At 40.0% G+C, this 12,990-nt stretch overlaps 1 protein-coding gene across 2 annotated transcripts; it reads left to right on the top strand.

Moving 5' to 3' along the window:
* The first annotated feature begins 953 nt into the window (after window positions 1-953).
* On the top strand, window positions 954-11,782 carry LOC112224249 (centrosomal protein of 55 kDa). 2 transcript variants are annotated; one of them, XM_024387696.2, is made up of 9 exons: window positions 954-1,092; window positions 1,661-1,860; window positions 2,216-2,488; window positions 4,294-4,347; window positions 4,467-4,617; window positions 5,352-5,653; window positions 9,169-9,240; window positions 11,088-11,219; window positions 11,354-11,782. In XM_024387696.2, the coding sequence occupies exons 2-9, from the start codon at window positions 1,675-1,677 to the stop codon at window positions 11,549-11,551; spliced, it is 1,368 nt and encodes a 455-aa protein (XP_024243464.1). In that variant the 5' UTR covers window positions 954-1,092; window positions 1,661-1,674; the 3' UTR covers window positions 11,552-11,782. The 2 variants fall into 2 exon arrangements, with proteins under 2 accessions (XP_024243464.1, XP_024243465.1); XM_024387697.2 differs by having other exon boundaries at window positions 5,358-5,653.
* Window positions 11,783-12,990: the final 1,208 nt, after the last annotated feature.

A 12,990-nucleotide genomic window follows, 5' to 3' on the forward strand; every position in this document is an offset into this window, starting at 1 on the left:
CCCATTGTTAGGACGGAGACATGAGCATCTCGTCATTACACCGATCTTTGGGTGGGTGGGGATTTTGGGGGGAAGGGCAGTGTGCTGCCATCCTGTGTAAAGTGTTGACAGAGGAAAATATTGGCTCAGTGAAATAAGTAGGAAAATACTGTAAAAAAAGTGCTAGTACTTAGCATGGCGCTATTAAAACAGGATATATAGGACAAAAATACATCTAGACTGAACAAATCGTATTTTTCCATTCATATTTGTCCGTTAATTTCTGTCCCATGACAAGTTAATTGGTGCTCTATTGTTATTGGACCGGTCAATAAAAGTACTCTGTCTCTATCTAGTGTTTTTTTTATTATTAACATGTCAACAAACAAAAGAGGAATAGTTACATGCAAACAAGCATACATACAAACTATTTACATTGCCAGGAATCCTAAACAAACAAATCATATTCATTAATAATACAAGTTTTAATTGCCTTTTTGTTTTTCATTTTAGTTAAAGTAGTGCCATATTGTTTAAATTCATTTATAAAGTGGAAAAAGTTAGGTTTTGAATTAGACCATTTGCATTTGTGAATATGAAATGTAGCTAATATTATTAGCAGTTTAATTAAATATATTATATCTTTATCAATGTCAGAATGTCTGAAATAAATCATTATATCAAAACCATTAAATTGTACAACCGGTCCTATTTTTTTGTAATACAATTCTGTATGTCAATCCCAAAAATTATACTATAAATACAGGCAAAAAAACAAATGCAAAATGGTCTCCTCCATTCCACAAAAATCACATTTATAGTCAATATTCAGCTTGAATCTTTCCAAAACATGTTTCGTAGGATAAATTTTATGTAACATTTTAAATTAAACTTCCTTTACTTTATTACTGATACAATATTTGTTAGCAAATTTCCGTCGAATGGTGGTTGATTTTTTTTTTAAAGGACTGCCAGCGTCATGATCTGACTCCCGGATATGACGCCCAGACGCGCTGTAATTCAAACTTTTCAACTAGGAAGCTAGAAAGTGGCCATTTCATTCTCAGAAGTCAAGCGTCCTACAATGTTATTTTGGAAACAGTGGTCTATATTGTGAGTTATATTTTATACATGTTTAAAGATACATACATGTTTTCTTAACACTAGATACCAGTTTGGGTTGAACGATCAAACGCTTAGCTAGTTAGCTGTGTGGTTAGCCAGACCAGATTCTTTTGACAGGCACATAACATAACGTCACTAGCTAGCATTAGTCACAAACTCAAGAAAAATATATAGCCGACAAATTCTAGCAAATTATCTGTATCTTTTTGGTAAGATTATGTTCTGTAGTTTTGTTAGCCAGATAAGTAGTCATAACATTCAGTTGTGAAGTTATAGTACCTATGAAACCTTTTTTTCGGTTATGCATGTTTTTCTGTTGGTTTGTGCTTGAGTGTCTGTTTTGTCTGGCATGCTAATTTTAATAACTAGGCCTCACTACAAGTGCAAAATTAATATAATTTAGGCCTAATGAAATAAACTTTAGTATTGCCTGTTCTATTGCCTACCTAACTAGATATATTTAGACTTTTTTGGAAATGTGCCATTGAATGAAATGTGAGTGATTTTAATTGTTAACATTAGTATTAACATTTAAACTTAAAAATCGTTTTTCTAGGTAACACTCCAGACATGGCATCAAAAGGCACCAAGGAGACCATTGTCAACAAGTTAGGCTTTAAATCCAGTGGCTCAAAACAGGCAGAAGCAGAAATGGACAGACTCAGGAAGGAGAATGCTCATCTGAAGCAGAAGATGGATGAAATATCAAAACGAACAACGAGGCCACCAGACTCCGACAAAAGCAAACTGCTGGAGGTAGCTAAAGCGTAGTAGTTTGTGCAGACGTTTGGGCTAAGCAGGATTGCCAGCCCAATGATTATTATAAAGTTATAGAGTCCAAATTTAATAGGATTCATATAGTGATACTGTTTATGCATGTAGGCTACAAATATATTAAACCAAAACAACCTTTTCACTCAATATATTCATATACTTGACCATATGATTTTGTGAAAGTCCGGGTTTAGCATTTTGCGTATCATGGGTGTGTCCTTTTGAAAACCGTTGCTTTTGAAATTGTGTCTTGATGGAGTTGTGATATGCTCATTTAAGCATTTTTGTGCACTACCACATTTCATTCAAGTCATTAAAATGTTACATTTGATTGCAGAGGATTCTGTCTCTGGAGACGTTGAGGGAGAGGAACACTCAGCAGCTGCTGGCTAAGGACAAGGAGCTGGAGACTCTGAGACACCATCTGCATTCCAATGGGGGAGAGGTGGTGGCCTCGCTCCAGGCTCAGCTGGACCAGGGGAGGAGAGAGGCCGAGTACAGAGAGAAACTGTTCCAGTCCCTCTCGGAGGAGACAGGGAATCTGAAGAACAAATTGGTGGGAGTGTCGGCAAGGTGTCAGGCACTGGAGAAACAGGGTCCCGATTTACAGGTGGGTGAAGGGAAAATTTCAGTCTGCTGAGGGTGCCTAGACTTTGATCTGTTTTGTTAGCCAAGGCTGAGTTATGGAGAGAATGTACACTATATATACAAAAGTATGTGGGCATCCCTTCAAATGAGTGGATTTGGCGTGGATTTCCATGGCCGAGTAGCCGCACACAAGCCTTATATCACCATGCGCAATGCCAAGCGTCTGCTGGAGTGGTGTAAAGCTCGTCATCGTTGGACTCTGGAGCAGTTGATACGCGTTCTCTGGAGTGATGAATCTCACTTAACCATCTTGCATTCTGATGAATGAATATGGATTTGGTGGATGCCAAGAAAACGCTACTTGCCCAAATGCATAGTGTCAACTGTAAAGAAATGGTTTGTCAAGATCGGTGTGGAAGATCTTGACTTACCTGCACAGAACCCTGACCTCAACCCCATCGAACACCTTTGGGATGAATTGGAATGCCGACTGCAACCCGGGCCTAATCACCCAACATTAGTGCCCGACCTTACTAATGCTCTTGTGGCTGAATGGAAGCAAGTCTCCGCAGCAATGTTCCAATATCTAGTGGAAAGCCTTCCCAGAAGAGTGGAGGCTGTTATAGCAGCGAAGAGGGGACCAACTCCATATTAATGCCCATGGTTTTGGAATGAGATGTTCGACGAGCAGGTGTCCACATACTTTTGATCATGTAGTGTATGTGTAACAAGAAGACACTGTAGTTCACACCCCTCTATATTAAGATGTTAGTTTCCTGTATGAATGTTGTGGTCATGGGGGCATTCCAAATCTCAAGGTGAAATTCTCTTTTATCACTCTAGATGGCAGCAGTTTCTTTCTGAATGTCATGTCGTCCGACATAATACTTGTTTACTCTCAGATCAGGTGGCTCTGTGATATGAGGAAAGCCAGGAGTCTTATAAAACGAGCTCTCTCTCGATGAATATCTCTGTCTCCAACTTTTGAATATCCATGAGGTCATAATCAAGGAAATCCGCCTCCTGACAGGCCCTCCTCACCGACTGCATTACCATACTGTACATAATCAGTCAGTCTCGGTATTACAGGATGGGATTACCATCTAGAAGGAGTTCACAAGCTTATGAACCATGACTCTCGAAGTGTAGTTAAGGGCCTGAGCCAGGGGAGAACGACTGCCCCCTAAGCCCCATTTTGATCCAGAAAAAACCCTGTATGTCATGTGTCAAACTTATCCACAGAGGGCCAAGTGTCTGCGGATTTTCACTCCTCTCTTGTCCTTGATTGATTAAATAAGGCCACTAATTAGTGAGGAACTCCCCTCACCTGGTTGTCTGTCTTACTTGAAAGGAAAAACCTGCAGACACTCTAGCAGTGGTGGGAAAAGTACCTGATTTTGTCATACTTGAGTAAAAGTAAAGATGCTTTACTAGAAAATGAGTCAAGTGAAAGTCACCCAGTAAAATACTACTTGAGTAAAAGTATTTGATTTTAAATATACTTAAGTATCAAAAGTAAATGTAATTGCAAAAATATACTTAAGTATCAAAAGTAAAAGTATAAATAATTTCAAATGGCTTATTATTCAAACCAGACAGCACAATGTTTTTATTTTTATTATTTACGGATAGCCAAGGGCACACTAAAACATGACTTCATCATTTCCAAATGAAGCTTTTGTGTATAATGAGTCCACCAAATCAGAGGCAGTAGAGTTTCCCAGGGATGTTCTCTTGATAAGTGTGTGAATGTAGAAAGAGGTTGTTTACACCCATGTCATCGTTTTGATATAGGCTAATACCTGTGTTTTCTTTACGATTTGATAGAATGGCCAGGGACTCACCGGTGAGGTTGCAGTAGTTGAGGATCACTTGAGAGATGTGAGTTGAACAACTTGTCAAGATTAAAAATGAAATTGTCTTTCTTTGAGTGCTAAGGAAAATGGTATAATCTAACCCTAACCCCCCCAAGTATGTGTTTTTCCTCGGTTTACAAAAAGGCTTTGGAGAAGAATCAACAGTGGCTGGTTTATGATCAGCAGCGAGAGGCCTATGTCAAGGGAGTCCTGGCCAGGACCCTTGAGATGGAGCAGCAACTAAATCAAGCCAACGAAGCACTCCAACAACAACAACACAAAGGCAGTTTGGACGGTAAAAAAAGGGGGCCTGTGAGCCTTCCACGCAGTGTGGGATTTGGCACGCGTTTGCTGTCAAGAGTAAATCCACTTTTAAATCGTCAGATCCGAAAATGAATTATAAAGGCTGATTCAACACTAGACTTTTTTTCCCATGTGGTTAAAATAATTATCCTTTAGGGCCCTCAAACTCAACTCTGGACTTCAAAGACAGTTCCACTGGGTTTTTTTTTTCTTCAGGTGTTCCCCCTCTAATCAGGGACTGATTTTAGACCTGGGACACCAGTTGGGTGCAATTAATTATCAGGTAGAACAGAACCAGCATGCTCCGGACCTCGTAGGGTAAGAGTTGAATACCCCTACTCTAGGGGCTAATGCTTATTAACCTATGTTTAGACTAGAAATGTAATTAATTATCTGCTTTCAACTAGCTATTAATTAACCATTACTAATTAGCTATTGCTTTGGTAAAGCACAGTCTACTTGAAAATAGTATTTCCTAGTGGCCGTTTTATAAGTGTTGCATAGAGCCCTCAACCTCATCTCTGGACCCCGAAACCAGTTCCACTGCTTTTTTTTCATCGTTCCCCTCTAATCACAGACTGATTTAGACCTGGGACACCAGGTGGGTGAAATGTTACATTTCAGGCGGAACAGAAAAGCAGCATGCTCCGGACCTCGTAGGGTAAGAGTTGAAGATCCCTGGCATAGGAGCATGTAAGACTCTAACCCTGCTTCCTTTTCCCCCAGCACCAGAGACTTCTTCGTCCCAGCTGCAGGAGCACTACGACAAGCTGCTGCTGCAGGCCAAGCAGGACGTGGAGGCCCAGAAGGAGGCGGCGGCGCGGGCCCAGGGGGAGCTGGGCGAGCTCCAGAGGCGGTTAGAGGAGCAGTGCATGGAGTTGGTCGAGGCCCGGGAGCAGCTCCGGGCCGAGCGCCTCAGCAGCAGACACACAGTCGGCGAGGAGAGGAAGTGCTCGGCTGACCGCGCCGACAGAATGGACTCCAGGCTGGAGGAGGAGAGGAAGAGGTCTGCTGAGCTGCTGCTGCAGGTATAGTTATACGCCAGGGAGATGTGGTCTTGGTGTGTTTATTATGCAACGTTGTTTGACCAGGTGAGTTGATTATAAAGCATTCTCTTTTGCAACCACGGCCTGTGGAAAAGTTGCCGGGTAGAGGTTGGAGTTTAATTTAGCAGTTCAATATGGTTGGGGATTTAATGACAGTTTTCTGTGCCAGACCACATACACTACATGACCAAAAGTATGTGGATGCCTGCACGTCAAACATCTCATTCCAAAACCATGGGCATTAATGTGGAGTTGTTGCCCTCTTTGCTGCTATAATAGCCTCCACTCTTCTGGGAAGGCTTTCCACTAGATGTTAAAAATTGCTGCGGGGACTTGCTTCCATTCAGCCAGAAGAGCATTTATGAGGTCGGGCACTGATGTTGGGCGATTAGGTGGCTCGCAGTCAGCGTTCAAATTCAATCCCAAAGTTGTTTGATGGGGTTGAGGTCAGGGCTCTGTGCATGCCAGTCAAGCTCTTCCACACCGATCTCAACAGTTTTTGTATGAACCTTGCTTTGTGCACGGGGGCATTGTCATGTTTAAACAGGAAAGGACCTTCCCCAAGCTGTTGCCACAAAGTTGGAATCACCGAATCGTCTAGAATGTGATTGTATAGTGTAACATTAAGATTTCCCTTCACTGGAACTAAGGGGCCTAGCCCGAACCATTAAAAACAGCCCCAGACCATTATTCCTCATCCACCAAACTTTACAGTTGGGGCAGGTAGTGATCTCCTGGCATCCGCCATTCACAGATTTGTCCGTCGGACTACCAGATGGTAAAGCTTGATTCATCCATCGAGAGAACGCGTTAACACTTCCCCAAAGTCAAATGGCTGCGAACTTTACACCACTCCAGCCGGGAGTTGTCATTGCGCATGGTGATCTTAGCATTGTGTGCGGCTGCTCGGCCATGGAAACCTATTTCGTGAAGCTCCCGACAAACTGTTCTTGTGCTGACGTTGGTTCCAGAAGCAGTTTGGAACTCGGTAGTGAGTGTTGCAACCGAGGATGGATGATTTTTACGTGTTTCAGCACACAGCGGCCCCGTTCTGTGAGCTTGTGTGGCCTACCGATTTGCGGCTGCGCTGTTTTTGCTCCTAGACATTTCCACTTCACAATAACAGCACTTAACAGTTGACCGGTGCAGCTCTAGCAGTGCAGACATTTTACGAACTGACTTGTTAGAAAGGTGGCATCCTAAAACGGTGCCACGTTGAAAGTCTCTGAGCTCTTCCGTAAGGCCATTCTACTGCCAATGTTTGTCTATGGCAATTGCATGGCTGTGTGCTCGATTTTATACACCTGTCAGCAACTAGTGTGGCTGAAATAGCCAAATCCACTAATTTGAAGGGGTGTCCACATTTTGTGTATAGATAGATGTATAGATATATCTCTCTATATATAAATATATACACTGCTCAAAAAAATAAAGGGAATATATATATATATATTATTATTTAACACACACAGTTGAAGTTGGAAGTTTACATACACCTTAGCCAAATACATTTAAACTCAGTTTTTCATAAAAAATTCCCTGTCTTAGGTCAGTTAGGATCACTACTATATTTTAAGAATGTGAAATGTCAGAATAATAGTTGAGAGATTTTGTTTCAGCTTTCATCATATTCCCAGTGGGTCAGAAGTTTACAGGCACTCAATTAGTATTTGGATGCATTGCCTTTAAATGGTTTAACTTGGGTCAAATGTTTTGGGTAGCCATCCACAAGCTTCCCACAATAAATTGGGTGAATTTTGGCCCATTCCTCCTGACAGAGCTGGTGTAACTGAGTCAGGTTTGTAGGCCTCCTTGCTCTCACACACATTTTCACTTCTGCCCACAAATTTTCTATAGGATTGAGGTCAGGGCTTTGTGATGGCCACTCCAAAACCTTGACTTTGCTGTCCTTAAGCCATTTTGCCACAACTTTGGAAGTATCCTTGGGGGTCATTGTCCATTTGGAAGACCCATTTGCTTTAACTTCCTGACTGATGTCTTGAGATATTGCTTCAATATATCCACATAGTTTCCCACCTCATAATGCCATCTATTTTGTGAAGTGCACCAGTCCCTCCTGCAGCAAAGCACCCCCACAACATGATGCTGCCCCCCCGTGCTTCACGGTTGGGATGGTGTTCTTCGGCTTGCAAGCCTCCCGCTTTTTCCTCCAAACATAATCATGGTCATTGTGGCCAAACAGTTCTATTTTTGTTTCATCAGACCAGAGAACATTTCTCGAAAAATACGATCTTTGTCCCCATGTTGCAAACCTTAGTCTGGATTTTGTTATGGAGGTTTTGGAGCAGTGGCTTCTTCCTTGCTGAGCAGCCTTTCAGGTTATGTCGATATAGAACTCGTTTTACTGTGGATATTGATAATTTTGTACCTGTTTCCTCCAGCATCTTCACAAGGTCCTTTGCTGTTGTTCTGGGATTGATTTGTACTTTTCGCACCAAAGTACGTTCATCTCTAGGAGACAGAATGCGTCTCCTTCCTGAGCGGTATGACGGCTGTGTGGTCCCATGGTGTTTATACTTGCGTACTATTGTTTGTACAGATGAACGTGGTACCTTCAGGCATTTGGAAATTTCTCCCAAGGATGAACCAGACTTGTGGAGGTCTACAATAAATAAATACAATTAGGTCTTGGCTGATTTCTTTTGATTTTCCCATGATGTCAAGCAAAGAGGCACTGAGTTTGAAGGTGGCCTTGAAATACATCCACAGGTACACCTCCTATTGCATCAAATGATGTCAATTAGCCTATCAGAAGCTTCTAAGCCATGACATAATTTTCTGGAATTTTCCAAGCTGTTTAAAGGCACAGTCAACTTGGTGTATGCAAACGTCTGACCCACTGGATTTGTGATACAGTGAAATAATCTGTCTGTAAACAATTGTTGGAAAAATGACTTGTCATGCACAAAGTAGATTTCCTAACCCGATTTGCCAAAACTATAGTTTGTTAACTAGAAATGTGTGGATTGGTTGAAAAACGAGTTTGAACACTTCGGTTGGAGTCATATGTAAACTTCCAACTTCAATATATATATATATATATGTATATATATGTATATATATATATATGTATATGTATATATATATATGTATATGTATATATGTATATATATATGTATATATATGTATATATATATATATATATATATATGTATATATATATATGTATATGTATATGTATATATATATGTATATGTATATATATGTATATGTATATGTATATATGTATATGTATATATATGTATATATGTATATATGTATATGTATATATGTATATATATATATGTATATGTATATATGTATATGTATATATATGTATATGTATATGTATATATATATGTATACCCTCTGGAGAAGGGAGTTTGATCCCTTTCTCTCTGCCACTTTCCCATCTGTGACCTTCGCCCCCCCCTGTACACTTTCCCACTGTTCCAATGTCCTTATTTTATCTTTAAGACAAATACTTTTCTCATCAGGTGAATCTACTCCAGAAAACTCTGTTAAACCAAAACGAGGAGCGGAGGAGAGTTGCTATACTGGAGCAACATGTATGTATTGGCAACGTAAACCATTCCTGACTCTAGATTGTGAAATAATCAGTTATATAACATCTCTTATGCAATGGAACATCCAAGATCTGCAGTAGAGGTCGACCGATTAATCGGAATGGCCGATTTAATTGGGGCCGTTTTTATAACAATCGGAAATTGATCGATTTGGCCGAAATATTTTTTTTAAATTTTTTTAAATAAATATATATTTTTTTAAATATTTTTACACCTATATTTAATCTTTAACTAGGCAAGTCCGTTAAGAACACATTCTTATTTTCAATGACGGCCTAGGAACGGTGGGTTAACTGCCTCGTTCAGGGGCAGAACGACAGATTTTTACCTTGTCAGCTCGGGGGATTCAATCTTGCAACCTTACAGTTAACTAGTCCAACGCTTTAACCACCTGATTACATTGCACTCCACGAGGAGACTGCCTGTTACGCGAATGCAGTGAGCCAAGGTAAGTTGCTAGCTAGCATTGAACTTATCTTATAAAAAACTATCAATCAATCATATTCACTAGTTAACTACACATGGTTGATGATATTACTAGTTTATCTTGCGTGTCCTGCGTTGCATATAATCGATGCAGTGCGTATTCGTGTAAAAGGACTGTCGTTGCTCCAATGTGTACCTAACCATAAACATCAATGCCTTTCTTAAAATCAATACACAAGTATATATTTTTAAACCTGCATATTTAGATAAAAGAAATCCAGGTTAGCAGGCAATATTAACCAGGTGAAATTGTCACTTCTCTTGCGTTCATTGCACGCAGAGTCAGTGTATATGCAACAGTTTGGGCCGCCTAATTTGACAGAATTTTACATAATTATGAAATAACATTGACGGTTGTACAATGTAACAGGAATATTTAGACTAGATAAAAATACGTAACGGTTCCGTATTTCACTGAAAGAATAAACGTCTTGTTTTCGAGATGATAGTTTCCGGATTCAACCATATTAATGACCTACGGCTCGCATTTCTGTGTGTTATTATGTTATAATTAAGTCTATGATTTGATAGAGTAGTCTGACTGAGCTGTCGTAGGCACCAGCAGGCTCGTAAGCATTCATTCAAACAGCACTTTTGTGTGTTTTGCCAGTGCTGTGCTGTTTATGACTTCAAGCCTATCTACTCCAGAGATTCGGCTGGTGTAACCGATGTGAAATGGTTAGCGGGGTGCGCCCTAATAGCGTTTAAAACGTCACTCCCTCTGAGACTTGGAGTGGTTGACTTGCTCTGCATGGGTAAAGCTGCTTCAAGGGTGGCTGTTGTCGTTGTGTACCTGGTTCGAGCCCAGGTAGGAGTGAGGAGAGGGACGGAAGCTATACTGTTACACTGGCAAAACTAAAGTACCTATAAGAACATCCAATAGTCAAAGGTTAATGAAATACAAATATGGTATAGAGAGAAATAGCCCTATAATAACTACAACCTAAAACTTCTTACCTGGGAATATTGAAGACTCATGTAAAAGGAACCACCAGCTTTCATATGTTCTCATGTTCTGAGCAAGGAACTTAAACGTTAGCTTTTTTACATGGCACATATTTCACTTTTACTTTCTTGTCCAACACTTTGTTTTTGCATTATTTAAACCAAATTGAACATGTTTCATGATTTATTTGAGGCTATATTGATTTTGAGTTAAAATAAGTGTTCATTCAGTATTGTTGTAATTGTCATTATTACCAATAATTAAAAACAGTCGGCCGATTTAATTGGTATCGGCTTTTTTTGGTCCTCCAATAATCTGTATCGGCGTTGAAAAATCATAATCGGTCGACCTCTAATCTGCAGTGCTCTCTTGATTTGCTCTTGTCTATTCCCCCAAGATCCAGCTATCTGCCAAAGACTTTGAGAACGAGAAGCTTGATCGACAGAGTTTACAGCATCAGCTGCACAAGGTCCTGAAAGAGCTGCGCAAGGCTCGGGACCAAATCGCAAGACTAGAATCTAGCAATCAAGTAAGTGTTGTGAAATGTTGCTTTACGCATCAATTCTTTTGACATTTCTGCTTTTCAAATGAGTCATCATGAATACATTTGCTATCTTCAGATAAGCAACTGTAAACCAATTTATTGTTTTGTATTTATTATAGAAACAGCAGAGCGAGTCTCGTTTCTCTGAGCCAAGTTCTTACAAGCCTGAGTTTGAGAGGCTGTCCATTGAGGATCCCACCTCAACCTCCAAAAACCTCCTGGACGAGAGTTTCCTGGAGTGTCCAAAGTGCAGAGCTCCATACGCCACCAGTCAGCACAGAGAACTGCTGGCCCACCTCGACTACTGTTTCACTTGAACAGCCTATAGGGGATTAAAAAGGGAGTACATCTGTCCAGTCTGTTTTGCTTTTGTCTTTAAGATATTATTTTTACATTGCACTTTTTTTTTTGTTCATGGCGTATTGTTTTTAAAGTGAAACATCAGTGATCTAACTGTAAGATCCTGAAGATTTGTTTACCAGTCTTTTGTTTCAAAAGAAATCAGTGACTTTTTGACAAGAATAAACAATTTTCTGAAATATTTTTTAGATGGAAAATGTTGTGTGGATTGTTTTGATATAGAACTTATGTAAAACAGTTATTTATGGCTTTTTAAGTGGGTTTCCTTTGTCTATCTGCATATTGTATTGTCTTTAAAAAATCTATATTTAAGGTTTTTGTTTTGAACTGATTAGGCTACCTGAAGCTGATTTAGAACCACATGAAAAAAGTATTTCCCACACAGTTTCTTTGGGGCCTGTGGTGGATATTCTTTATTTCTGAGAATAAGAGTTACACAGCGCAGTGTAGACAGTATTTGGTGATAAGCGCATATCTTTATAGTTTCCTGTTCTTGGGCAGAACTTTATCTATACAAGGATGAAGGTGCATGCTGGATTGCAATGCAGGTTGATACTCCCAAGAACAGGAGACTATAATAGGACAGTTTCACAAGGTTAAAGACATATAATTAAAATGTCCCATTACAGGCCATATTTGCGAACATTAGAAAAGTCTAAGTTTAAACTTGCTCAGTCTCTCAATCTGCCTCAGCGAATTACAATCGTCGACGTACAGGTGATCAAACGTTACATTAGCTGTTCCCATCAGATAACCTGGCAGACTTTGCCCTGTGATAATCTGCACAGCTGGCCGTGATTATATCCGGTTCAAATTCCGTATCGGCCAATTAATATCAGCAACGTGATCCAACACTTATTCATGAAAGCATATTTAACAGAAGTCCAAAGGCACGTTCTGATCAAAAATATAAATGCAACGTGACAATTTCAATGATTTTACTGAGTTACAGTTCATATAAGGAAATCAGTCAATTGGAATATTATCAATTGGAACTCATTAGGCCCTAATCTATGGATTTCACGACTGGGCAGGGACGCAGCCATGGGTGGGCCTGGGAGGGCATAGGCCCGCCCACTGGGGAGCCAGGCACAGCCAATCAGAAAGAGTTTTCTGGAACATTTCTGGGATCTTTTATTTCAGCTCATGACCTATGGGACCAACAATTTGCATGTTGCTTTTCTATTTTTGTTCAGTATGGACCACATGCATTTGACTGACTGCTCATATAGCTCACAGTTGTCGCAGATTGTGGCAAGGGTTTAAATCCCACATTAGTATTTTTCTACTTTTAAATGTAGAATTACATTTATTTACAGCTACAGACCAACAACCCACAACGGTTTTGGAGGGAGATACATTTCACATCAAAATTGCACTGGAAAATGGCGAGTTT

This window comes from Oncorhynchus tshawytscha, linkage group LG25, assembly GCF_018296145.1.
Source record: "Oncorhynchus tshawytscha isolate Ot180627B linkage group LG25, Otsh_v2.0, whole genome shotgun sequence".
In the NCBI taxonomy this organism is placed as follows: domain Eukaryota; kingdom Metazoa; phylum Chordata; class Actinopteri; order Salmoniformes; family Salmonidae; genus Oncorhynchus; species Oncorhynchus tshawytscha.